Here is a 27,303-nt window from a genome sequence, read left to right as displayed (position 1 = left end):
CGCTCCTTATCAACATGACAGACTTTCCAGCAGCACATTCCCTGATGTAGGATGAACTTACCCGCAAGCATTTCTCATAGAGCACTTTGGAGACATTGAAGGTGCCAAGGGTGTCAATGTCGATCACTGTCTTATAGGCATTGAAGGACAAAGCACTGGCCGGGCACAGGAAATTACCAGCAGCATCTGGAGAGGGAGAGCATCCAGGAGCACAGTCAGTGGGGAGCGGGGGAGTGAGACTGCTATGATCTATTACCAGGTGAGCATAGGGTGCTGCTCCCTCCCTTCCTCTGAAGCAGGGACAGGATGTGTGTGCACGTGTACAATCCTCCTAACTGTTCACTATATAGAGAACACACGATCCACCTCAAGACTACCAATCCAGAGCCACACTGACACAGGCTGCCCTGTGCAACTTCTAATGGCTTCTGGCTCCTCAGTTTAGGTGAGGCACTGTAACTTGCCTTAGCTGCCCCCACTTTAGTTAGCGAAAGACATTTTTAAGAGTGCCCCTCAGGCCTCTACTGTGCTATTCAGGAAAGTCCCCAAAGTCTTACAGCATCTGCTTTGGAGTCCCTAGCTCTCTGGGGCAGCAGAGCAGCTAGCTGCACACAGACCTTTCAGGCAGGGATAAACTTTTACATACAGTAGCTGAGCATATCCCAGAACTGGGTGAAGGGATCATTGTTCAGAGAAGAGCAGTGCCCCGGGTGACCACACCAGGGCTCTTGAGGAAGAACGCTACTGGGACAATTGGATATCAAAGGGTTGGCTGCAATCGATTTCCAGATCAGCCAAGCAGGGGCTGCTTAAATTGCTGCTTAAGTGGGCGATACAGAACAGGATAGAGTCAAACAGAGATGAGTAGGGAACTCTGCTGGGTTGGGAATGAGGCTTGACTGCCCCCTTCCTCGCTTCATTTTCTGGCAGACAGTTGTCAGTCCGCTACCTCCATGGGACCAGTATTCCCAGCCTCTCGTGTCACTTGGCACTGCAGGCTCCCACAGGGCAGTGAGAGCATAGGAAGCTTTGCCCAGAAGAGAGCAATATTCCTTCTAGTCCAGCATCCTGTTTCCAGTGTGACCAGCATTCAGACGATGGTACCTGTGACAGCAATGCACCCAGACATTAACAGAACACTGCCTCCATAGGGGGGCAAATTTCTTCCCGACCCTCAGTTGGTCATGAGTTTGTTCCCTGAAACACGTGGGTTTGTAAAATCCTGTCACTTCCCCCGATTCGCAAGCAACTCACTGTTAACGAGGATGTCAATTCGTTCAAACTCTTTCACAGCCTCGTCCACCGCTGCCAGGATGGTTTGGGGCTGCCGGACGTCTAGAGAAAGAGGCAGGCATCGCTGACCAGTAGCAGCCTCCAGCTTCTTGGCAGCCTGGAAAAGAGAAAGAAAGATTTTGTATGAGGGATCCCAGTCCTACCTCCTGTTGTTAGGAACCAGAGGGGAGACTCATACTCTGGCATCAGCAAAAGGACATATCAGGCAGAAGGACATGCTCCGTCCCTATCAAGACCTGGGGCAGCTGTTTGTGTCTCTCATCATATGATTGTGTTGTTAAACAGCTGCCATGTCCCACCCCAGAAGGAGCTGCATTTTGGTGGTTGGTGAAGTGATTCTTGTATGTACTATAACCTATAAATTACTCTGTCGAGCGCGTGGGATGTTTACATCGAGGCTCTGTTGGAAAGATCACAGCAGAAACGTGCGTTTGCTTCTGAGCACTGTATTACCAGAGAGATATTGACACATTAGAGGGATCCAAGAGAGAAGCAACAAAAAATAATAGAGGCTGCAGGCACTGGTTTACACTGGAGGACTGAGAGAGCTAAAATTTAAGCTTGGCTAAGCGACGCCTAATGAGGATGTGATAACAGTCGGCAGTATCTGACGGGTGTAATGGAGAGGAATTGTTTAGGCTGGGGATGTAATTAGAAGCAATAGAATGAAACTAAGAAAAGTAAAATGTAAGCTCAATAAAAGCTTCCTAACAGTGAGATCTACCAGACTTTGGAAAGAGTCCTTGCATGTGTCATTTGAATGGGAACAAAGCACGGAAGGCGATCCTGCTCAGGCCCTCAGGGCCGGGCTGCTAGATCTTTTCATCTCTAACTCCTCTGTTTCATTGCCAAGTAAGAGTCATCAGTGCCTCTTGAGCCACATTGACTATGGGATGTTCTCTCTGTGTTCTTTCCATCCTCCTCCCACGGATAAGTCTCCAGAGAAATCTCACAGAGAATCTCTCATAAGCCATTTACTAAAAGGCAAACTCAAAGCTCCAGCAGAAAACACAGAACCGGCACCCATTAAAAAATGCTTTCAATAGACATCATTATCATACGGGTTAGGAGGACCACACAGGGGCATCTAATGGGGAAAAAGGCCAACAACCTGGAACATACATATGGCCACACTGGGTCAGACCAATGGTCCATTTAGCCCAGTATCCTGTCTTCTGACAGTGGCCAGTGCCAGGTGCTTCAGAGGGAGAACAGGTAATCATCAAGTGATACATACCCTGTTGCCCATTCTCAGCTCAGGCAAACAGAGGTTAGGGACACTTCAGAGCATAGTTTTGCATCCCTGCCCATCCTGGCTAATAGCCATTGATGGACCTATGCTCCATGAATTTATCTAGTTCTTTTTTGAACCCTGTTATAGTCTTGGCCTTCACAACATCCCCTGGCAAAGCATTCCACAGGCTGACTATATGTTGTATGAAGAAATATTTTCTTTTGTTTGTTTTAAACCTGGTGCCTATTAATTTCACCAGGTGATACAAAAAGGAGTACTTGTGGCACCTTAGAGACTAACAAATTTATTTGAGCATAAGCTTTCATGGGCTACAGTCCACTTCACCGGATGCATAGAATGGACCATATACTAAGAAGATATACATATACATACAGAGAACATGAAAAAGTGGAGTAAGAGGATAATTAATTAAGATGAGCTATTATCAGCAGGAGAAAAAAACTTTTGTAGTGATAATCAAGATGGCCCATTTAGACAGTTGACAAGAAGGTGTGAGGATACTTAACATGGGGAAATAGATTCAATAAGTGTAATGACCTAGCCACTCCGAGTCTCTAGTCAAACCCAAGTTAATGGTACCTAGTTTGCATATTAATTCAAGCTCAGCAGTTTCTCACTGGAGTCTTGTTTTGAACTTTTCTGTTGCAAAATTTCCATCTTTAAATCTGTTACTGAGTGGCCAGAGAGCTTGAAGTGTTCTCCTACTGGTTTTCGAATGTTATGATTCCTGATGTCAGATTTCTGTCCGTTTATTCTTTTGCGTAGAGACTGTCCGGTTTGGCCAATGTACATGGCAGAGGGGCATTGCTGGCACATGATGGCATATATCACATTGGTAGATGTGCAGGTGAACGAGCGTTCTGTTATTTTCTTTGTTGAGCCTGTCCTGTAGTAGGTGACTTCTGGGTACTCTTCTGGCTCTGTCAATCTGTTTTTTTCACTTCAGCAGATGGGTACTGTAGTTTTTAAGAATGCTTGATAGAGATCTTGTAGGTGCTTGTCTCTGTCTGGGGGATTGGAGCAAATGTGGTTGTATCTTAGAGCTTGGCTGTAAACAATGGATCGTGTGGTGTGTCTTGGATGGAAGCTGGAGGCATGTAGGTAAGTATAGCGATCAGTAGGTTTCCACTATGCCTCCAGCTTTCATCCAGGACACACCACATGATCCACTGTCTAGAGCCAAGCTCTAAGATACAACCGCATTTGCTCCAATCCCTCAGACAGAGACAAACACCTACAAGATCTCTATCAAGCATTCTTAAAACTACAATACCCACCTGCTGGAGTGAAAAAACAGATTGACAGAGCCAGAAGAGTACCCAGAAGTCACCTACTACAGGACAGGCCCAACAAAGAAAATAACAGAACGCCACTAGCTATCTAATATGGCTGCTACTCTGAAACCTGTCATCAGGTGACACCTACTTCTTGTGTAATGAGGAGTAAATAACACTTTCTTATTTACTTTCTCCACACCAATCATGATTTTATAGACCTCTATCATATTCTCCCTTAGTCATCTCTTTCCCAAGATGAAAAGTCCCAGTCTTATTAGTCTCTCCTCATATGGAAGCTGTTCCATACCCCTAATCATTTTTGTTGTCCTTTTCTGTACCTTTTCCAATTTCAATAGATCTTTTTTGAGATGAGATGACCAGATCTTCACACAGTATTCAAGATGTGGGGGGTACCATGGATTTATACAGAGGCAATAGGATATTATCTGTCTTATTATCTATCCCTTCCCTAATGATTCCCAACATTGTTAGCTTTTTTGACTGCTGCTGCACATTGAGTGGATGTTTTCAGAGAACTATCCACAGTGACTCCAAGATCTCTTTCTTGAGTGGTAACAGCTAATTTAGATCCCATCATTTTATATGTATAGTTGGGATTATGTTATCCAATGTGCATTACTTTGCATTTACCAAAATTAAATTACATCTTCCATTCTGTTGCCCCGTCACCCAGTTTTGAGAGATCCTTTTGTAGTTCTTTGCAGTCTGCTTGGGACTTAACTATCTTGAGTAGTTTTGAGGAGTTTTGCCACCTCACTGTTTACCCCTTTTTCCAGATCATTTATGAATATGTTGAACAGCACTGGTACCAGTACAGACCCCTGGGGAACATCACTATTTACCTCTTTCCATTCTGAAAAATGACCAGTTATTTCTACCGTTTGTTTCCTATTTTCAACCAGTTACTGGTCCATAAGAAGATCTTCCCTCTTATCCCATGACTGCTTACTTTGCTTAAGAGCCTTTGGTGACGGAAGTTGTCAAAGGCTTTCTGAAAATCTAAGTACACTCTATCCACCCTTGTCCGCATGCTTGTTGACCCCCTCAAAAAATGTTAATAGACTAGTAAGGCATGATTTCCCTTTACAAAAACCATGTTGACTCTTCCCCAACATATCATGTTCATCTCAGTGTCTGACAATTCTGTTCTTTACTACAGTTTCAACCAATTTGCCTGGAGTTAGGTTTACCGGCCTGTAATTGCAGGATCATCTCTAGAAACTGAATGAAAAGAGAGTTGGTGTTTAAAATGGTTTACAGAACAAAACATTCTCCCTTTTGTATGAAGTCTTGTTATACTGCAGCATATCTAAGACCCTCCAAGAATCTCACAGATCTAAAGAGGTTCATCTCATTATTGACAGAGTTACAATATGAAGCCCCAGTCCTGCCATCAGGTCTGCACAGGCACAATAAAGTCCATGCAAGCATAAAGAGTCACTATGAGAATCCAATTGCAGGACTGAGGCCTAAGTCAAGAGAATTCTTCTGCTGACCTAGCACTGCCCACATCTGGGAATAGGTCAGCATGGTGCCGTTGTTCAGAGGTGTGGATTTTTCACACCCCAGAGAGGTAGCTCTGCCGATGTAAACTCCCAGCGTAGAGCAGCCCCATTCCACTGCAAGGCAGACTTTGCTTTGGGTTGCAAAAGTAATTGGGTTGCAAAAGCCCAAAAGTAATTAACCTTGAGGTGGAAACTGAATGGCCAGTTGTGACAAGATGGGGTGCAATCGAGACCAGTGAGGGGCTGTGTCACACCCTCCCTGCGATCTTGTGTGCCTTCAATACCTTGCTGCAGTGACTCCCACCTGGGCCAATCACAAACAATCTTTCAGCAGGCAAGTCACACCCTGAGCGTCTGTGGGTAACTGCAGCCTGCCAGCCACACATAGGTTACACTCTGGCTTTTACCAGCTTTAGTTACCTTTGCCGGGGACCCCAACACACTCCCAATCCCAGATTTTCCCCCAGAAATGTATGTCTTGTACTGTCCAGCCCTCTCCTGGACAATCCAAATGTATTATGACTGGTATTCCTCTAAGGGAATAATATACAATAGCTTGTTACCTTAGAGTTACCCAGACACTTTAAGTTAAACACACTGGATTAGAATAAACAATAGAACAAATTTATTAACTAAAAAGAGAGATTTTAAGTGAGTACAAGCAACGAGGTATAAAAGTCAGAAATGGTTACAAGGAAATAAAGACAAAAACATTTCTAGTGCCTAGCTTAACAAACTGTATTACAGTCAAAGCAAAAGTTTCTCACCACATGCTTCCAACATTAGACATGCCAACACTCACCAATTAGTTGTGAAAAACGCCATTTCTAAGTAAAATTAAGCCTGACTCATGATCTCATGTTAGAACTCTCAGAGTCAGCCTTAATTTTACTTAGAAATTTCTATCAGCCCCTGCTGTCAGATAAGCTTCTCTGTCCCTTCCCACCTCACCCCACTGCCCTAGCTCAGCCTCCATCCCCCACCTCTTTCCACTGCCCTGGGGTGCACATTGTTTTGGGGAGCCACTTCAATACACCTCTTCTGCCAGGGCTGTATAATGCCTCCCCGGGTAGCTGCTTGGAGCTCAGCTTCCACCAGCACCTCCTTCTCATTTCCCCAGGACAGGGGTGGCCAACCTGAGCCTGAGGAGGAGCCGGAATTTAACAATGTACATTGCCAAAGAGCCACAGTAATATGTCAGCAGTCCCCCCATCAGCTCTTCCCTCCGCCCCTACTCCTAGGGCCTCTCGCCCACCGGCAGCCCCACCAATCAGGGCCTTACCCTCCCCGCACCTCCCAATCAGCTGTTTCGTGGCGTGCAGGAGGCTCTGGGGGAAAGAGGGGGAAGAGTGAGGGCATGGCAGGCTCAGAGGAGGGGGCGGGAAGGGGTGGAGTGGGGCAGGGCCTGTGGCAGAGCCAGGGGTTGAATAGTGAGCACCCCCCGGCACATTGGAGAGTTGGCGCCTGTACCTCCAGCCCTGGCTATGCAAGGAGCTGCATATTAACTTCTGAAGAGCCGCAGATGGCCACCCCTGCCCCAGGGTTTTCCTTCCTGCTCTCAGCACTGCTGCTGCTTCTGACCTGGAGCAAGGCAGAGTTAAAATTCCATCATCTTCCTCTGCATCCCCCAGTCCTGGAGGAGGGTTACCTGCAGGATAGCGGCAGGAGATGAGGCAATAATGGGCATTCACAGACTATTGGGGGGAAGTAATGTTTTGTGAAGCTCCATGTGTGATGTTCCTCCTCAGTGAGCAAGTCTTTAATGTCCCTCATGTAGCTGTCTCCCCCACAAACAGTGGCAGGGGACCATTTAGGAGAGACTTTTCCACACTGGTGCAAAATGTCCTGCATGGAGCTGCACATACTTTGGCAGTTATGGGAACAGGTGACTGCCATGGCCTGGGCGGGCAAATGACAGGGAGTGGACCCTGCAGGTCCTGCTCCATAACTGCATAAAGGTAAGAGCTCATCGTATTATTGAGAGAGCTCCTCCAGCAGGAGCCCAAATCCTCTTCCTTTCAATAAATATGCAAGTGCAGGCAGCACTGTGCTAGTCACACACCCTCTGAGAGTAGGCAGGGGGAGATCAAAAACCTGAAGGTGGACTAAAAAAACCCATGATTTAATCTTTTATAAGAATCTCATGATTTTTCGGCCAATCTTATGATTTTTCGGGTCTGATTCATGATTTCTGAACTGTTGGGGTTGGCAATGCCACAACAGAGTTGCTGACCAAACTCTTCAGGTCACGACCCCTCCTCCAGAGTCCAACGGCTGCTTCTTTTGTCTTTTCAGGTGCAAAGAGTGAGATGGACAGGGAGAGAGAGGAGGGGTCTCTTGGAGTGTTTGTCCCTCTTTTTTTATAGTGTCAGTTCCTCTCTGAAAAGCATTTCCAGCTGAGAACCAAGAGACGGGCTGGTGGAGGAAGGAGATCTCATGCTGTTTCTTTGCTAACATCCAGATCTCTTTGTCCCTGCCCCCCCCCCCCCGTTTCTTACCAAACAATGGCCACTTCATAGGTGATGGCCCATCAGCTTTGTTGACACCTGACTGGGCATCAGCTTGCACTTTGTCTCAGAGAAACTGGTTTAGCCACTTCCCAGACTTATCTGGGAAACACAGGCCAGCCATAATGTCAACTTATGTTCATAAAATTTATGCAGGTTACTGATCAGCAAGTTATGAGTTTTCAGATGATACCTCCCACGGCGTGCCTTGTACAAAGATCATTACAATAGCGTGTGACTACAAGGGCACATTCTGTCACACCACTGGCATGATTGGACTCCATCACCCCACAAATGGCTACTGTGTCAGTGAGAACAGGGGAAGAAGGGGAAAGAACAAATGATCGTTGGGCACAGCCAGGGAGCGCAGGCAACCAAGAGAGCAGCAAGGCTGGGAGGCCCCAACAAGCTGTGTGATGGCATAGGGAAGCAGAGCCTGTGTCCCGGCCCTGCCAGAGCTGCAGCCAATGACGAGAAGGAAGGCAGGGCTTTTGGAGGCTGAGCAGCCCTCTGACAGCAGGGAGCCTCTCCCCCTCCTCCCCACTGCCCCAAGTCACCGATGTGCCGCCGCGGAGCCGTCTGGGTGTGACGTGACATGCTCCTGCCCAGCCCCAATTTCCACCTTTCCGGGGTGGGGGGGGAAAGGAAGGAGGAAGGGGAAGCCCCTGTCTGATTGGCTGCCTGCCCCACTGAGCCGCCTACAGGGGAGGAGCAGCCAACCAGGGCTGCCACTGCAGAAGGGCAGTGGAGCTTCCCCTCCCCACCATGAGCTAGCTGAGGAGCATTAAGAGCCACTCTCCTGTGAGCAGCAGGACTAGTTTCCTTTCCCCCTCTCCCCCACCCCCAGCACCTACCTGGGAATGGATAGGGGAACCAACTACAGTCCCCCAAGGCCTGGGAGAGGTGGGTGAGGAACCCAGGAGAAGGAGAGATGAGACAGAGCAGAACTAATTCCTGAGCATTGGCAGATGGGAAAGACTGGTTTCCCCTATAATTAAGGATACTCTGGCTTTCTGCTTTTCACCATAATCAATAAAGTTCTGAGCAGAGGGGGAGGGCCACGGGCCTAGTTTGGGTAGAGTGAAAGGTCTGGATGAGGGGGGCCTGAGCTGGTATGTGTGTGAGGGGGGTGGGGGGGGGCAATGTGGTACTTGGTTGAGGGGCCCTTAACTTCAGTCAGTATCTCCCTTCACATCCAGAGTGACTCTGCCCCTCCCCCCGCTACAGATTTATGAGGTCATCACTGCCTCACCCCATACCCTGCGTGACACCCCTCTCTCATGTCTCATTCAACCCTGAAGGCTCTTTGCCCCATCATTTCCAGATTTCCTGCAGCAGCTCCTGAGCACAGTGATCTCTTCCCCAATCAATGTGTCTTTCTCTCTATCCCTCTCTCCCACCACCACCACTTCTCTCTTCTCTGCCCCCCAGGACACATGGCAGGGCTGGGTTGGGAGACTGCCCAGGGCTGGAGTCCACCAGTCTTCGCTCTCCCACACTCCTGGGGATGGGGCCAGTCCCAGGAGTGAAGGAGGAAATCCCTAAAGGACAGTTTGGGGCCCCCACATTTATGACTCATGTCCCTGATGCTCAGGCCAGGTACTATGGCTCCAGCCTCTCCCTGCTCCAGCCCCCCGCTGGAGGACAGATCCCACAGGGCACGTACAGCACATGGCTGCTGGAAAGCCAGCAAGGTGCTGGCAGACCACAGGCAGCCAGGCTGCCCTTGACCTACATGCCACCTTCCACGGAGGAGCCGCAGCTTTGTCAGAGCCCCACACGCCACTGCTGCTGCGGGGAAAACCCAGGTGGTGATTCCCAGCCCCTGCCCCATGGAAGAGCACCAGGGACCTGGAGCCAGTGAGCATCGGGCAGGCAGGGAAACAAGGAGGGGGACAGAGCCTGGGTGCTTATCAGCTGCAGCAACATCACGCTACCCCTCACCCCTCCCGCATGAGTGGGGTAAGAACGGCCAACACACCCTGGCCTGGGGAGGTAGGGTTTGTGACTTTCAGGATTTTCTTTTTACTTGTTGGCCTTTCCACCCTCCCACGTAATGTCAAACAATTAAGTGCAAATCAGAATGGGCTGATGCATGGCCAATACTTGCCGTGTTGCCAACTCTTGCAATTTTAGCACAAGTTTCACAACATTTGGTGTTTCTCTTCAAGCCCCAGCTCCTGGAGTCAGGTGATTTCCTGAGACTCTCAGCTTTTACTACATAAAAAAATTACAAGGAAGTTTCTAGCCCTCACAATTGCAGAGAAAAGTTTGAAAATGTAACCTAGTGGCCCCTAAAGACTCAGACCCCAAAAGGCAAATACAAGAAGGAAACAATTTATTATTTTTAAAAATCTTGTAGGGTTTTTTTTAGCCCAACTCATGATTTTTCAAGTGCTTGGTGTTTGCAATCCTGCATCTTAATCAGCCCAACAGTCACACAGATTCACTCTCCAGTTTCTATCTGGATCTTTGTTCCACTTCAGTGAATTCTACACAGGGTGAAGCAGATGCTGGTTTACATCTGATGCACTGCTGTTACTTTATGAATCTACATGGAAATCAGCAACTCACAATTGGAGGCTTTGATTTAATTGAAATAAAACAAACAAAGCTCAATTGAACAAAGTCATTCAGTTTAGGGCATCTTCCTCATGCGTAGTCAAGTCTAAGGGTATGTCTACACTGGCAGAGTTACAGCGCCGCTCTGAGAGCGCTGAAGGGAAATCGCTGTTGTGTGTTCACACTGTCAGCTGCCTGCGCAACAGCATGTTCACACTTGCTCACTTTCAGCAGTATTTGGAGCGGTGCATTCTGGGATGCTATCCCACAGAGCATCTCTTCCTCTTCTGCCGCTAAGAGTTGTGGGAAGGTGGAAGGGGTCGCGGGGCATCCTGGATCCTGTCCCAATGCCCCGTGATGCATTGCTTCGCATCCCAGCAATCCCTGTGCTTCCGTCCACATTTGACACCATCTTTCAACGCTTTGTGTACTGCGCACTCTGTTTCTTTGGGCTGCAGGAATGGATCCCAAACTGTTGACCAGTGTGACGTTCTGTATCTCGGGGGAACACGCAGCACCCCCATGTTCATCCTTATAATATGATTGTGTAGTATCTAATGCAAAGTTTGTCATGTCAGGTGTCTTCAGAAGGCTCATGATGCACTGAGCACTGTTGTTATAGTAATGTAATAGTAATTGTTATAATAATGTTATAGGTTGTAATTTCATGTATATAGTTATGAGGCTGAGAATGTGTCCTCATGGCTTAAAGCAAGCCCAGGCAAAAACTCTCCAAAAGCAGAGGGGCAGTTCAAACCTCATCAGGGCATGTATGGGACAAACCCAGCCCAGCCTCACAGGAACAAAGGACACTGGCCTAGGCAACAACAAAAGATCTATTGGACTCCCCAGTGAGTCACCTCTCTTCCTTTCGTCAGTTTGGGACTGCGATGAGGTAATGCTCACCTGACTCTGCAGGGGGTAGGCAAAGCCAAGAGGGAAGAAAGAACATGATAAAAGGGAGAGACGCTTGCCATGCTCTTCTTCTCTCTTCCCCCTCCACCTACAGACATTACCACCAAGCGACTGAAGCGCTGATCAAAGGGGAGAGCCTGGCTGAAGGGCAACCAGACAGCCTGTGGTGAGAAGCATCTAAGTTTGTAAGGGCATTGAAAGTGTTAAGATCACCTTAGAATGTGTTTTGCTTTTATTTCATTTGACCAAATCTGACTTCTTGTGTTTTGACTTATAATCACTTAAAATCTATCTTTGTAGTTAATAAATCTGTTTGTTCATTCTACCTGAAGCAGTGCATTTGGTCTGAAACATGTCAGACACTCCCCTTGGGATAACAAGCCTGGTACATATCAATTTCTTTTTAAATTGACAAACTCATAAGCTTGCAGTGTCCAGCAGGCATAACTGGACACTGCAAGATGGAGGTTCCTAGGGTTGTATCTGGGACTGGAGATGTTGGCTAGTTTCATTCCGTTGCACAATCCTAGGAGCAGCTTACATGCTAGAAGCTGTGCATGAACAGCCCAGGAATGGGGGTTCTCACAGCAGAGCAGAGCAGAGCAAGGCTGCCTCCCAGAATCAAGGATTGGAGTGATTTAGCAAATCATCGGTACAGGTAACACCAGAGGCGAACGTCTGCTGCTCGTTCTGACAAACATGTCACGAGTGGCAGTGGAGTTATTCCTTAAACTACAAAGGCAAGAGGAGAGTGACATTGATCTTGCCACATGTACTAGCTACAACATGAGATTGCTTATGGCATTCACGGAGGTGCTGACCACAGTGGAAAGCCACTTTTGGGCTTGGGAAACAAGCAATGAGTGGTGGAATCACATCGTCTGGGATGACTAGCAGTGGCCAAAGAACTTTCGGATCAGGAAAGCCACATTCATGGGACTGTGTGATGAGCTCACCCCAACCCTGCGGCACAAGGACACAAGAATGAGAGCTGCCTTGCCGTTGAAGAAGCGCATGGCAATTGCACTGTGGAAGCTGGCTATTCCAGACTGCTACCGATCATTCCTGTCCTTACATTTTCCACAGGATATGTTCACTATGGAAGACATCTCGATGCTGACGGTGAGCAGGGAATCAAGGGAGGGTTTTCTTCAAGACTGTGGCTTCCACCCTGACCTTTATGCGGCTTGCCTGTGTGCAGCAATGTTCCCCCCTCTCACCCCGTGACAGCACAGTGGTGCAGGAAAGTTACCATTAATGGGGCAAGAAATAAAGCAGCTCTACCAAAGAACCTGTGGCAGTGGATTGCCCAGTATCTCCATGAGAGTTTCCTGGAGATCTGAAGCAGATTCCCACAAAGTGAGGGAGTCAATCAACAGCCTGTTCTGCTGCTCAGACTAGGCATGTGGTGGTATGCGCATCATACAAACACAAGCCTGCTTTCTGCAACCCTCCTGCTCCCAACAACTTGCTTCAGCGATTCCCAAAATCAAATCCACTTACCAGGGGCCTCCTCTCCAGTTTGCACTTCGCCAAGATCCGACTGCTGTGACTGGCTAGGCTCTTTTCTACCCCAGAGGAGCAGAAAAGAGCTCCTGGCTGCCTGCATCTCTGACCTCCATGTCGTCCTCTGCCTCTGGGTCCTCCTCCCAATTCACATCCTCGTCCAAGGTTTTCTCCTCCTGGCTCGGTCCACCCAAGTATCCACAGCAGCCTTTGCAGTGGAAGTGGGGTTGCCACTGAGTATCACGTCCAGTTCTTTGGTGCTGTGTCCATGAGCTGCCAGTTCTACAGAGTGGCAGTTTGCCTCCCACACCTTGTGGTAGGTGTTCGGCAACTCCTTCACTTTGACCCTGCACTGCAGTGTCCCCCGGTCATGGCCCTTTTCTGTCATGCATTGTGAAATCTGTCCGAAGGTATCATAATTCCTATGGCTGGAGCACAGCTGTGACTGCACTGCCTCGTCTCCCCAAATGCTGATGAGGTCCAGCAGCTCAGCATTGCTCCAAGAGGGGGATCACCTGGTGCATGGAGCGGGCATGGCCACCTGGAAAGATGTGCTGAGACCACTGCACACATCACCGAGCAAACAGGAAGGGGACTTTCAAATTTCCAAAGGAATTTACAGGGTAGGGATGACGTTTGATCTCCTGAGGGCAGGGCAGTAGAGTTCAAACCGACGATCAGAGAGGCAAGAATAGGCACTGTGGGACACCTCCTGGGGGCCAATCACAGAGCTGTAAATCGACCAGGGTGTCTACACTGTACCCTCAGCGCAGAAACCTCTACGCCTCTTGTCAGGGTGTTTTTTTTACAGCGCTGCAACTTCGTAGTTTCTGCACACTAAGTGGCTTGGTAGTGTGTACACCTCAGGAGTTAAAACACAGAAGGCTGCTATACTATGCAGAAACTTACTAGTGTAGACAGGGCCTAAGAGGCCTTTTTCTTTCTCTACTTTCTAGAATTTCATTCTTTTTACCTCCCTTTTAATCATGCACAAAACAACAACATGTAGTGACTGGAAAAACCTTGCTAGGACCCAGGTAGTCCATCCTCTGGAGCCAATACAGGATTAGACCCTACACCAAACTCAGTCCCATTTCAGCTCTGCCATTGGTTTAACTTCCTTCCATGCCTCAGTTGCTTCATCTGTAAAATGGGGATTATGATACTGGGAACCCCCCCGTTTTGTAAAGCACTTTGAAATCTATGGATGAAAATCACTAGATAAGAGCTGGGTGGTGTTATTACAATTGATTTTTCCAGTGCTCCATCCAGTCATGCTGTAAATAACTCAAGCACTGAAACTTCTACCACTACCCTTGGAAGACTAATCCAAAATGCAACAGATCTCACCAAGAGGCGTTCTGAGCTCAGCCTTCTCCTAATACTCCTTATCATACCCCCTCAGCTCACTGGTTATCTTTCAGATACTGAGGTGCCTGGAACAGACCATACTCCTCAAGACACACATGGAGAGGAAAGACGGTGGAGTTCATTAGGTGTTTAGTACCACCATGCCTTACTGCCCCATCGTATCCTGGTCTCTGAAATATGCAAAAATGGTCTTGGACCTCGCAGCCTCCGTCCCACCAGTCTCCCATCTACTCACCTCAGCTACTCTCTGCAAGTTCCTGCTGGCAATGATTGTACGGCAGCCATGCCTGCAAAGAAACCCCAATGGGGACACTGAATGCCTCGTACAGATCGCACTCAGCTCATCTACCCCAAAATCTTTAAAGAGATTAATAGTCACACCCACAGTGGCTTAGTAAACCTGAAACTGAACTCCACCACAGGAATGCCTAGGAATTTCTCACCCCACAGTGCTTTCAGGGGAAGGAGACAGGGTGAGCTCACTTCTCTTTCCTATAGTGTTTGAGAGCAGGTGGTATTATCCATGACGTGCCTTCCACTCTCCACAGTGGGCATCTGGCAAAGGTAAGTTGGCTCCCTCTTTCTCTCTGAAAGATCTAGTCTAGCTCAGACAGAAGTTATAGGCAGGAATCGCTGGGTTATGACTTCTGGCCTGGGTTATGCAGGTCAGACTACATGATCAGAATGCTCTCTTCTGGTCCTAAAATCTATGCATCAGTAACAGTGCTTAGGGGATTCATCATCCGAAGAAAAGTACAACAGGAAATTGTAGTGAAGAGAGCCCGACAGGGCTCAGCATGGGAGCAAATTCAGAGTGTTCAATCCATAGCATGCTCAGGTTAAATTCAATCCGAGTTAGAAGGCTATTACAAATGTTACCATTTGTTATTCTGGAGAGCAACCAGATTACAGAATGAACTGTCCAGAAAGCACGGAGGGGAATGGCCAGCAATGATGGACATTCATCAGAATTTAATTTAGCACCAACATTATGTTCAGTGCACAAAAGTAAAAAGATTTAAACAAGTCAATGGTTAACACGACCAGGGAAGTCTCTCTCTGCATTTGATACAATCTAATGGGCAGGATCTGAAAGACAGGACTGGAAGACAAGCATTCCTCCAATCATCCATCCAGCTAATGTGATGGATCCTCTCTGCACTGGCTATGCATAGCAGAATATACAAAGGATACAGCACAGATACTATGGAGTGATTTTACTTTATGTTTTTAAAGATAATATTTTCTATGAAAATATATGAGCACTAACTGAACATGAAAAACTGTGCTGGAAATCACAAGAGAATAGCCTTTCTCAATAGATTTTGGCATGTACAAAGCTAGCTGGGATCCAGTAGCAAAATGAAAAGTCATGAAAATAAAAGTTAGGCTTTTCCAAAGGGTGAGTTCAGGAATCAGACAAAAGCTATACTTAGGGAAATACTTGTTTTCTCTGGGCTGGTTCAGCTAAACAATGAATAGAGAAAGCTGGGGAATATGAAAGTAGAGGAAGAAGATGGGGTGGGCTGGGAACAAAACTATCATGGAAGATCAGAGATCCATACCTCATGAAAACCTCCGCTACCCGGAATCCAATCCCAGAGCCGCCTCCAGTGATGAATGCAGCTTTGCCCCTGTTGGCAGAGGAAGTAAAGCCATTCAAAACCAAACTCTCATGGATGGAATTCATCTAGATGTTTCCCTGCCTCAGTCATGGAGGGCAACAATTCTGATCAAAGCCAAAGACACAGCAATGACGGGAAGTGCATGCACAGCAATCTCATGGAAGCAACAAGTACCCTACCCCCTGGAGTGAGACAGTGGGCTGTTGGCATGGAGGCTGCTTTAGGAAGCAGATCAGATACTAGCACACACCATGTTAAAGTACAGCATGCTTGGGATACTTAGTCCCAGACTCTGAATGTAGGGGTCAGTTTAGAGAGACTCCTGAGGTTGAATCTACTGAGGCAGCGATGTCCATCTGCTATAGCAGGGGCGGGCAAACTTTTTGGCCTGAGGGCCGCATCGGGTTTCCAAAATTGTATGGAGGGCCGGTTAGGAAAGGCTGTGCCTCCCCAAACAGCCAGGCGTGGCCCGGCTCCCGCCCCCTATCCGACCCCCCCTGCTTCTCGCCCCTCACGGCCCCCCTGGACTCCTGCCCCATCCAAGCCCCCCCGTTCCCTGATGGTCCCCCGGAACCCCTGTCCCATCCACCCGCCCCGCTCTCTGCCCCCTAACCGCCCCCAGACCTCCCATCCCTAACTGCCCCCAGCCGCCCCATCCAACCCCTCTCCTCCCTGACTGACCCCCCCTGGACCCCTGCCCCATGCAACCACCCCTTCTCCCTGTCCCGACTGCCCCAGAACCTCCACCCGACTGCCCTCTGCCACCCCATCCAACCCCTCCTCTCATTCCTGACTGCCCCTCCAGGACCCCTGCACCCATTCAACCCCCCTGTTCCCCACCCTCTGACCGCCCCAACCCCTACCCACACCCCCGGCCCCTGACGACACCCCGAACTCCCCTGCCCTCTATCCAACCCCCCCGTTCCCTTACCATGCTGCCTGGAGCACCGGTGGCTAGCGGTGCTACAGCCGTGCTGCCCAGCTGGAGCCAGCCATGCACCGCGCAGCACAGAGCACCAAGTCAGGCCAGGCTCTGCAACCCCGCCGCCCAGAACATTGCACCAGTGGCGCAGTGAGCTGAGGCTGTGGGGGAGGGGGAACAGCAGGGGAGGGGCTAGGGGCAAGCATCCCGGGCCAGGAGCTCAGGGGCCAGGCAGGAGGGTCCCATGTGCTGGATGTGGCCCACAGACTGTAGCTTGCCCACCTCTTTGCTACAGCAATCTGTCTGTCTGCAGAAACCCTTCCATCGAGGGGGCACTCTCACTGATGACACAGTACTTTAAAATCTATAAATGGGGAAGTTAATCCAAATTCTAGGGGCTGAATAACATTAGGAATCTGAATCTATATATGCTAAGAGAAGAGTAATTAAATCTCATGCTTCAAGGTATGAGCTGACCACCAGAGGTGACGGAAAGAACATCCCTTCCCACATATGAAGCACTGCACAGTAGGCTAGATGTCTTTAGCTATATGAGTGGAGGGGTCAACTTTCTCTGAAGCATAAATTTAGATCATAATATCTGTGCAACAGAAACCTGTAGACAGAGCAGTCCCGTGGGTAGGGCGAATCAGGACAACCGCTCTGGGCCCCGGGCCTCATTTCCGCCCCTGGCCCCGTATCCCACTAGGGATGGCCCTGCCTGTAGAGTATAAACTACCCTATTTATATAGGGCAGAAACATGGCCTAATGGATAGAGCACTGGACTGGGACTCAGGAGACCTGGATTCTATCATGATTTTGCCACTAGCCAGCTGAGTCATTTTGTGAGAGTCGCTTCATCCTGTGCCTCAGTTTCCCCATTAGTAAAAATGGAGATAATGATATTGACCACCTTTGTAAAGAGCTTTGAGATCTACTGATGAATAGCACTAGATATTAATTTATTACCACGTGAAGGACCACGCACACTCATGTGCTAAACAAATAAAGAGAATCATGTTGGCAATGGCCAGAAGCACACTACTGGATCTAATGGACCAGTGGCCAGCTGTGATAACACAAATCCCACATTCATAAATAATACAGACTAACACAGCTGTTACTCTGAAACCATAAATAATAAGACAATTCCTGTGAGGGGCCCCCAGAAAGCACCCTCCCCCGCTTTTCAGGCTGAAAGGCGTGAGGCAGGGTTGTTATGGTACACGGGACAGGGGCAAAGTGCAGATAACCACTGGCTAGCACAGGTCATGGGCCAGAGAACAGCTAGGACGTTTGGGGCCCAGAAAGAGCGGCTTCGCCCTGCACTCACTTGAGAATATCCGGGCTAAAGAGGTAGGAATAGTCCTGGAGACAGTCATCTGTGTCAACGTCCGGCGGCGGCTGGCAAGCGGAGCCGGGCTGGGACATGGCTTCCCTGCACTGCAACGGAGCGAGACAGGGTCAGGCACAAGCCACGAGCTCGAGAGCGGCAGGCGGCAGCCGCCGGGGAGAGCGCCCCCAGCCAGCGCGGCCCGCCTGCATGTCCAGCCTGCTCTCCCGTGCACCGCCCGCAGGGACCCGCTCCCACCCAGGGCCGGCCCATGCCAGCCTGCCCCAGCCTCGGCCGGCCGGCCGCCCGGTCCAGCCCAGAGTCACGGTGAGAGGCTCTCGCGAGGGCCGGGGACACTCCCTGGGGCGCGCACCCCCAGCAAAGGGCTCCCTGGTCCGGGGCACGGGGCAGCCCTGCTCGGGACGCACCTCGCACCCGCCGTGAGCGACTCAGCCGGAACTCGGTCTCTTTCTCACCTCCAGGGCACAGCGCCTGCGCCGTGGCGGGCTCCGCGCGGGGCACGCCGGGATTTGTAGTCCATCCAGGGTATTCTGGGGCTCTTATGCCCGCTCGGGCCCCCTGCCCCGTCAGGGTGTTTCTCGAGGCGCATGCGCGCTGCTCGCTTTGCTGCGGCTGGGCTGTCTGCGGCAGCCCGCTCCCGCGAGCCGTGCGGGGAAGCGGGGCGCAGCCCCCGCCTCAGGGGCACACGGCGTAGCGTCCCCGGGCCTGCCCAGAGCGTGGTGGAAGGGCCCAGCCACGAACACTCCCGCCCAGGCTGCCAGGCCGCGCGGACGCTCATGGCTAGTGTCTGACGCCCGCCTCCCGCGGGGACTGAGCAGAGAGCCCGCCCCCCTCCCGGCGGCTGAGGAGCAGCTCCGGGTCCATCCGTGGCAATAACTGGCCCCAAGGGGGGCCCCGTCCGCGGGAAGCCTGCGGCAGACCCAGGAACAGAACCCTGCTCTGTCGCTAGGCAGCGCGGCCTCCCCACCTCATGTTCAATAGGGATTTATTAGACTAATGAACATGTCCAGCTTGAGATGAGTCGAACACTTGGGTCTTCTCTCTCCCCCCATCAGGCCCATACAAGAACCCCTACGAGCTGATTTGAGAAAGTCCATGCAGAAAAGAGATTAATAAGATCCCTGTCTCTAAGGTGCCACAAGTCCTCCTTTTCTTTTTGCGAATACAGACTAACACGGCTGTTACTCTGAAACCTGGCCTACTAGAGAGTCTGATTTAAGGTTAGTAGCTGTCATTCAAATAGCCCTTTGCTGTGTTTCCAGTGGGAACATCCACATTGCTGATCTTCACGTGGTCCCCGTCTCCACATGTGTAGAGGTCATGGGATGTAACCCTCAACAATGGTTTTCTTTTTCCCTTACTTTTGCATGTGCTGGGGGAGGGGCTGTAAAATACAGTCCAGTATGGGGGTGGGTAAACTTTTTGGCCTGAGGGCCACAGCTGGTTATGGAAATTGTTTGGCAGGCCATGAATGCTCACAAAATTGGGGTTCAGGTTTAGAAGGGGGTGAGGGCTCTGGGTGGGGGTGCAGGCTCTGGGGTGGGGCCAGAAAAGAGGAGTTCAGGGTACAGGAGGGGGCTCTGGGCTGGGGCAGGGGGTTGGTGTGGGGGGGGGGGAGGGTTCTGGCTGGAGGTACAGGCTCTGGGGTGGGGCTGGGGATGAGGGGTTTGGGGTGCACGAGGGTGCTCCGGGCTGGGACTGAGGGATTCGGGGGGGGGGGAACAGGGCTGGCGCAGGGGGTTGGGGCACGGGAGGGGGTGGAGGTGCAGACTCTGGGCGGTGCTTACCTCAAGCAGCTCCCGGAAGCAGCAGCATGTCCCTTCTCCGGCTCCTACACAGAGGCACGGCCAGGCAGCTCTGCATGCTGACCCGTTCACAGGCACCACCCCTGCAGTTCCCTGCAGATCTGTGGGAGTGGCACCTGCGTACAGGGCAGCATGCAGAGTCCTCTGGCTGCCCCTAAACGTAGGAGCTGGAGGGGGGACATGCCGCTGCTTCCGGGAGCCGTGGCGTGCGGAGCGGCCCTTGACCCCGCTCCCCAGCTGGAGTGGGGAAAGCCCCAGACCCTGCCCCCCAGCGGGAGCTCGAGGGCCGGATTAAATTGGCTGGTGGGCTGTCGTTTGCCCATCCCTGGTCTAGTATTACACTGAACAAAACTGATTCGTGATCCAGAGAAGGGCCCAGATCTAAACAATCCCAGCCTTCGGGGAAGTAATTTCACCTTCACAACTGCCCCTTCTCTGGCAGTGGCCAGCTGTAGAACCCCAGATCCAAACATCTGAAAATATAGGGAAGATTTGGACCTGGATTTGGATGTTTCTACTCTGGCCCAAATCAAACATTTATTCTATTACATCTGCCTTCTCTCTTCACTTGTCCCCTCTGCTCCTCCCTCCAGTTTACATGCTAATTCCAAAAGGAAACCACACAGTGCTTGAATAAGGTGGCTTTGAGTGGCTTAAGCATTTCACCTAGTTCCATTTTCTTTAGGATGCATCTAACTGCACTAAACTGAGCTTTTATTGTTGAGAATTTTGAAATAGTCTGCATGTTTGCCATTGAAATTGCATAGCCTGTATTGCTTTAGGGCTGTTCCATTCTGAGCTTTCACTGTTGAGAATGTTGAAATAATCTGCATGTTTGCCATTGAAATTGCATAGTCTGTATTGCTTTAGAGCTGTTCCATTCCAACCTTTGTCACTTTTACTGTCTTCTTAACCTTAGATGCTGAGCTGTAAAGTTAAAAAAAAACTGTAAAGTCAAAGCGAGAATTTAAAATCAAACAAAAGGAAATGTGTTTAAGGTTTACAAGTGGGGGAGGGGATGACTCAGGGATTGACAGTGGGAGAAGAGCTAAAAACATAACAACACTGAACATTTCATCTGTTAATCTCAATGGGCTTTGCAAAAGGGAGTCTATATCATATCCCTCTCAGGGAAACTGAGGCACTGGGAAGTGATGTGGCTTGCCCAAAGTTACACAGTGAGTCAACCGCAGAGCTAGGCCCCAGATCAGGTCTTAAATGACGAGCCACACACAGAGACAACGCTGGAGGTAATCCACAGTTCCTAATAAAAATGAACTGTGCCGCTCTTGGCAGAAGGGTGATACACATTTTTATGACTTACAGTACATTTAAGCAGCTCTTTACCTAAGCTCATTTCTTTGAGGTTATAAAGATCACACTAAAGAAGGCTCTGTGGAGCTTAGTGGTGTTGAACTATGCACTGTAAATTGTTCCTCCTACAGCACATCACACACTATACTTTACAGGATTGGGGCCTTTCTGCTCTAGCGCCCAGGAGATACGAGTAGTACATAGCATTATGGGCTCAATGGAGGAATTACTAGATAAGGTTCTCTGGCCTGTGTGGTGCTGAATTTCAGACTAGATCAGTAGTTCTCAAACTGTGGGTCAGGACCAGTGTTCCCTCTAATTTTTCCCACCCATGTATGGAATGAATTTTTTTATATGCACCAATATGAAGGTGATGTGTGACACATCACCTTCATATCATTGCACATAACAAAATTCATGTGGTGGGAGTGGGGCTGAGGGGTTCGGAGTATGGGAGGGGGCTCAGGGCTAGAGTGCAGGGGTGTGAGGGCTCCAGCTGGGGGTGCAGGCTCTGGGGTGGGGTCAGAGATGAGAGGCTTAGGGTTGGAGTGCAGGGATGTGAAGGCTCCGGCTGGGGTGTGGGCTCTGGGGTGACGCTGGGGATGAGGGGCTCAGGGCTGGGGGAGAGGATTGGGGTGCAGGGGGTGAGGGCTCTGGGGTGGGGCCAAGAATGAGGGGTTTAGGGTTCAGGAGAGTGCTCAGTGGCTATGCACGGAGAGAGGACTCCCCCCAGCTCTCTCTCCCCACAGAAGCAGTACCTGGGCTGTGGGGGAGAAGCTTCTTTCCCTGCTGCGGCAGCTCTGGGTTTGGGGCTGCAGGTTAGGCGCCCCTCCCCAGGCCCCAGCAGGTCTAGGCTGGGGGAGGGCCACCCCGGGCACGCCTGGGTCCGGGCCGCTCTGGCTGCGGCTGGGGCCAGGCAACTCCAGCCAAGCCACCGAAGCAGGTTTGGGCTCCCCGACTATGACTGGGGCTGAGCCGCGCCGCCCCAGCTGCAGCTGGGGCCGGGCTGCCCTGCCCCAACCACGGTTGGGCCCAATCCTGCCGCACTGCCCCAGCAGGTCCGGGCGACTCATCCACGGCTGGGTCCAGGCTGTTCCGGCCCAGCCTGGGGCCAGCCCAGGCTGCACCGCAGCAGAGTTGGTGCTGGGGGAAGGGGCGCCCCGCATTCTGGCCACAGCACATTGTGGCTCAGGCTAGGTGGGGACCAGAGGAGGAGCGCCCCTCCCCCAGCTGCAGCAGGTCCCTGGGCAGGTTCCTTGAGCGCCTACTCGGCACTAAATAGGCTGCTGTGTGGCGCATAGTTCACAGGACCCCAAAGTGGGTCGTGACCCAGTTTTAGTGGGATTACCAGGGCTGTCGTTAGACTTGCTGGAACCCAGGGCCGAAGCCAATGCCTGGTGTCATGTAGTCATTTTTGTTGTCAGAAGGGGGTCGCGGTGCAATGAAGTTTGAGAACCCCTGGACTAGATGATCACAATGGTCCTTTCTGCCATTAAACTCTATAAACCTCCTGTGCTCTGACTACTAGATAAGAGCTACTCTCCCTCACCTGCAGGTGACTGTTCTAATCCAGCCCAGCCTAGCAGTGCCAGAAGGTCATTTACCATCCAATGGCTGTTAGGAAGCGCATGCAGGGTAAGTGGAGGGCCTTGGTCTAGTTCACAGGGGGCAGGTATTCAAACCACAAAGACACAGCCAACTGGTACTAGCTGGTCCCTTGCTTAGCAGCCACTGTAGAAAGGAGAGTAAGGCCATGTCTACTCTACAAAATTAGGTCAAATTTATAGAAGTCGGTTTTGTAGAAAGCGTTTTTATACAGTCGATTGTGTGTGTCCCCACACAAATGCTCTAAGTGCATTTAGTTGGTGGAGTGCGTCCACAGTACCGAGGCAACCGTCAACTTCCGGAGCGTTGCACTGTGGGTAGCTATCCCACAGTTCCCGCAGTCTCCGCCTCCCATTTGAATTCTGGGTAGAAATCCCAATGCCTGATGGGGCAAAAACATTGTTGCGGGTGGTTCTGGGTACATATTGTCAGGCCCCCTCTTCCCTCCCCCCCCCCCCCGTGAAAGCAACAGCAGACATTCGTTTTGCGCCTTTTTTCCTGGGTTACCCGTGCAGACGCCATACCGCGGCAAGCATGGAGCCCGCTCAGCTCACTGTCACCTGGGTGCTCACAGACGTGGTACTGCATTGCTACACGGCAGCAGCTCATTGCCTTTTGGCAGCAGACAGTGCAGTATGACTGGTAGCCATCGTTGACGTACTCCAGGGTGCTCTTTTAGCCGACCTCAGTGAGGTCGGTCAGGGGCGCCTGGGCAAAAATGGGAGTGACTCAGCCAGGTCATTTCCCTTTTAAGTTTCTTCTCATGGCAATTCAGTCCTGCTGGCAGCCCGACTGCACCGACTGCACCGTCTTCTAATGAGCAGCCAGGAGACGACAATGGCCAGCAGTCATACTGCACCGTCTTCTACCGAGAACCCAGGAGATGATGATGGCCAGCAGTCGTACTGCACCGTCTGCTGTCAGCAAGATGTATAAAGGTAGATGAAGTGGATCAAAACAAGAAATAGACCAGATTTGTTTTGTATTCATTTTCTCCTCCCTTCCCCTGTGAAATCAATGGCCTGCTAAACCCAGGGTTTTGAGTTCTGTCCTTGAGGGGGCCATTCTGTTTCTCCTTGATGCAAAGTTTGTTGATTTTAATTCCGTCAGCCAACCTGTAAACCATGTTGTCAGTCGCCCCTCCCTCCGTCAGAGCAATGGCAGACAATCGTTTTGTGCCCTTTTCCCTGGATTGCCCAAGCAGACACCATAGCAAGCAAGCATGGAGCCTGTTCAGCTCACCACAGCAGTTATGACCATTGTAAACACCTCGCACATTATCACGCTGTTTATGCAGAACCACCACCTGAAAAAACTGGCGAGGAGGTGACAGCAGTGCGGTGATGAGGACATGAACACAGATTTCTCTAAAACCGCAGTCCCCAGCAATTTGGAGATCATGGTGTTAATGGGGCAGGCTCATGCCGTGAAACACCGATTCTGGGCCCGGGAAACAAGCACAGAGTGGTGGGACCACACAGTGTTGCGGGTTTGGGATGATTCCCAGTGGCTCTGAAACTTTCGCATGTGTAAGGGCACTTTTATGGAACTTTGTGACTTGCTTTCTCCTGCCCTGAAGCGCAAGAATATCAAGACGAGAGCAGCCTCACAGTTCACAAGCAAGCAATAGCCCTGTGGAAGCTTGCAACGCCAGACAGCTACCGGTCAGTCGGGAATCAATTTGGAGTGGGCAAATCTACTGTAGGGGTTGCTGTGATGCAAGTAGCCAACGCAATCATTGAGCTGCCTCTATCAAAGGTAATGACTCTGGGAAATGTGCAGGTCATACTAGATGGCTTTGCTGCAATGGGATTCCCTAACTATGGTGGGGCTATAGATGGAACGCATATCTCTTATCTTGGGACCAGACCACCAGAGCAGCCAGTACATAAACCACAAAGGGTACTTTTCAATGGTGCTGCAAGTACTGGTGGATCACAAGGGACGTTTCACCAACATCAACGTGGGATGGCTGGGAAAGGTTCATGACGCTAGTGTCTTCAGGAACTCTGGTCTGTTTAAACGGCTGCAGGAAGGGATTTACTTCCCAGACCAGAAAATAACCATTGGGGATGTTGAAATGCCTATAGTTATCCTCTGGGACCCAGCCTACCCCTTAATGCCCTGGCTCATGAAGTCGTACATAGGCACCCTGGACAGTAGTAAGGAGCTGTTCAACTATAGGCTGAGCAAGTGCAGAATGGTGGTAGAATGTGCATTTGGACATTTAAAGGGTCGCTGGCGCAGTTTACTGACTCGCTCAGACCTCAGCAAAACCGGTATTCTCATTGTTATTGCTGCTTGCTGTGTGCTCCACAATCTCTGTGAGAGTAAGGGGGAGATGTTTATGGCAGGATGGGAGGTTGATGCAAATGACCTGGCCACTGAATACGCGCAGCCAGACACCAGGACGGTTAGAAGAGCACAGCAGGAAGTGCTGCGCATCAGAGAAGTTTTGAAAACCAGTTTCATGACTGGCTAGGGTACTGTGTGACACTTCTGTTTGTTTCTCCTTCATGAAAACCCACCCCCTTGTTGCCTCTAAATTTTCTGTAAGCCACCCGCCCTCCCCCCTTCGATCACAGCTTGCTTGCAAAGGAAATAAAGTCACTATCATTTAAAAAATATGTATTCTTTATTAATTGATTATAAAAAGAGGGAGATAACTCACAAGGTAGCCCGGGTGGGGTGTGGGAGGAGGGTAGGAAGGAAAGAAAAGGCCACTTTAAAACTTGTTGAATGACAGCCTTCTGTTCCTTGGGCTGTCCGCTGGGATGGAGTGGTTGGGTGCCCGGAGCCTCCCCCCCCCCCCCGCCGCGTTCTTGGGCGGTCTGGGTGAGAGCCTATGGAACTTGGGGAAGAGGGAGGGCGGTTAAACAGGGGCTGCAGCGGCAGTCTGTGATCCTGCTGCCATTCATGAACCTCCACCAGACGCCGGAGCATGTCCATTTGATCCCACAGTAGCCCCAGCTTTGCATCATGCCTCCTCTGATCTTCCTGCCGCCACCTCTCCTCACGTTCATTGGCCGTTTTCCTGTAGTCTGCTATTGTGTCCCTCCACACATTCTGCTGAGCTCTGTCAGTGCCGGACGACTGCATGAGCTCAGAGAACATTTCATTGCGTGTGGGTTTTTTTCGCCGCCTTTTCTGAGATAGCCTTTGGGATGGAGGAGGGAGGCTTGAAACATTTGGAGCTGCTGGAGGAAAAAAAAGGAGTGAAGTATTTTAAAAGATACATTTTACAGAACAATGGCTATACTCTTTCACGGTGAACAACACTATTCACATTACATAGCACATGTGATTTTCGTACAAGGTCACATTTTGCATCTTATATTGAGTGCATGCGGCTTTGGTGTTAGAGATCACATACGCAGCGCCAGGCAACAGAATTTGGCATGCAAACGGCCATGGTAAGCCATAGTCTTTTGGCTTCTGCAACCTTCATAACAGCAGCACCCCCCTCTCCCATACCAATCAAAGCACGTTGAGTTGGCCATTTAGTGCTGCAGTTTTCCTGTTAACGTGCAGCAGAAGAAACCAAACTAACTCCCTGCCTGCATCCAATTCTCTGGGATGATCGCTTTACCCCTCACCCCACGCGTGGCTGGTATCAGGAAAGATCCCTGCTAGCCAAACGTGAACAGCTCAGCGCCAATGCCCCACCCCCACCCCCCACCGCGTGGCTAACTGCAGGGAGGATATCTTTTCAGCCGCAGGCAAACAGCCCATAGGAATGGCCACCTCTGAATGTCCCCTTAATTAAATTCCCCTATTTCAACCAGGTTACCATGAATGATATCACTCTCCTCAGGATAACACAGAGAGATAAAGAACGGATGTTGCTTGAATGCCAAAAAACACCGGGACCGTACGCTGCCAGGCTTTCTCATGCAATGATACCAGATTACTTGCTACTAGCATGGCGTGGTAAAATGTCCTACCATGGAGGATGGAATAAGGCTGCTCTTCCCAGAAACCTTCTGCAAAGGCTTTTAGAGTACCTCCAGGAGAGCTTCATGGAGATGTCCCTGGAGGATTTCTGCTCCATCCCCAGACATGTTAACAGCCTTTCCAGTAGCTGCACTGGCCACAAATGCATCCCAAGTCCTCATGGCTACTTAATCATTAAAAAACGCTTGCTTTTATAACATGTATTATATTTAAAAAGGTACACTCACCAGAGTGTACTCACTCCCTTCTCTGGCTTGGTTGGGTTGGGAAGGTATTTCAGGGTGATAAAAAGATCCTGGCTGTCGGGGAGAATGGTGTGCTGTGTGCTCTCCTCAAGCTTGTTCTCCCCCTCCTCATCTTCCCCAGCCACAAAATCCTCAGGCAGGGCAGAGAGTACCCCTCATTGGAGTCCACGGACAGGGGTGGGGTAGTGGTGGCGGCCCCCGCTAGAATTGCATGCAGCTCAGCGTAGAAGCAGCATGTCTGGGGCTCTGTCCCAGAGCATCCGTTT

At 50.3% G+C, this 27,303-nt stretch overlaps 1 protein-coding gene and 1 long non-coding RNA gene across 7 annotated transcripts in view; one reads left to right on the top strand and one right to left on the bottom strand.

The window, feature by feature from the left end:
* DECR2 (2,4-dienoyl-CoA reductase 2) overlaps window positions 1-18,687 on the bottom strand; it is a 38,586-nt gene extending 19,899 nt beyond the window's left edge. Inside the window, exons 1-6 of one of the 5 annotated variants that reach the window (XM_048866198.2) lie at window positions 18,570-18,687; window positions 18,094-18,203; window positions 15,778-15,846; window positions 14,448-14,499; window positions 1,255-1,390; window positions 62-186 (exon numbers count right to left, since the gene is read on the bottom strand). In XM_048866198.2, the coding sequence (XP_048722155.1) occupies window positions 62-186; window positions 1,255-1,390; window positions 14,448-14,499; window positions 15,778-15,846; window positions 18,094-18,191 (480 nt within the window). In that variant the 5' untranslated portion in view covers window positions 18,192-18,203; window positions 18,570-18,687. Of the gene's footprint in view, window positions 1-61; window positions 187-1,254; window positions 1,391-14,447; window positions 14,500-15,777; window positions 15,847-18,093; window positions 18,204-18,351 lie in introns of those variants that run through there. The other 4 variants (XM_048866197.2, XM_075132875.1, XM_075132876.1 and 1 more) reach the window with 4 other exon arrangements.
* Window positions 18,688-18,702: 15 nt separating this feature from the next.
* On the top strand, window positions 18,703-25,463 carry LOC125643505 (uncharacterized). 2 transcript variants are annotated; one of them, XR_007358738.2, is made up of 3 exons: window positions 18,703-19,334; window positions 22,789-22,868; window positions 23,949-25,463. It is a non-coding gene; the product is annotated as an uncharacterized LOC125643505 (long non-coding RNA). The 2 variants fall into 2 exon arrangements; XR_012670169.1 differs by having other exon boundaries at window positions 22,789-25,463.
* The last annotated feature ends 1,840 nt before the right edge of the window (window positions 25,464-27,303 follow it).

Source organism: Caretta caretta, chromosome 10 (assembly GCF_965140235.1).
Source record: "Caretta caretta isolate rCarCar2 chromosome 10, rCarCar1.hap1, whole genome shotgun sequence".
NCBI lineage: Eukaryota > Metazoa > Chordata > Testudines > Cheloniidae > Caretta > Caretta caretta.
This window is presented reverse-complemented; position numbering and strand designations above follow the sequence as displayed.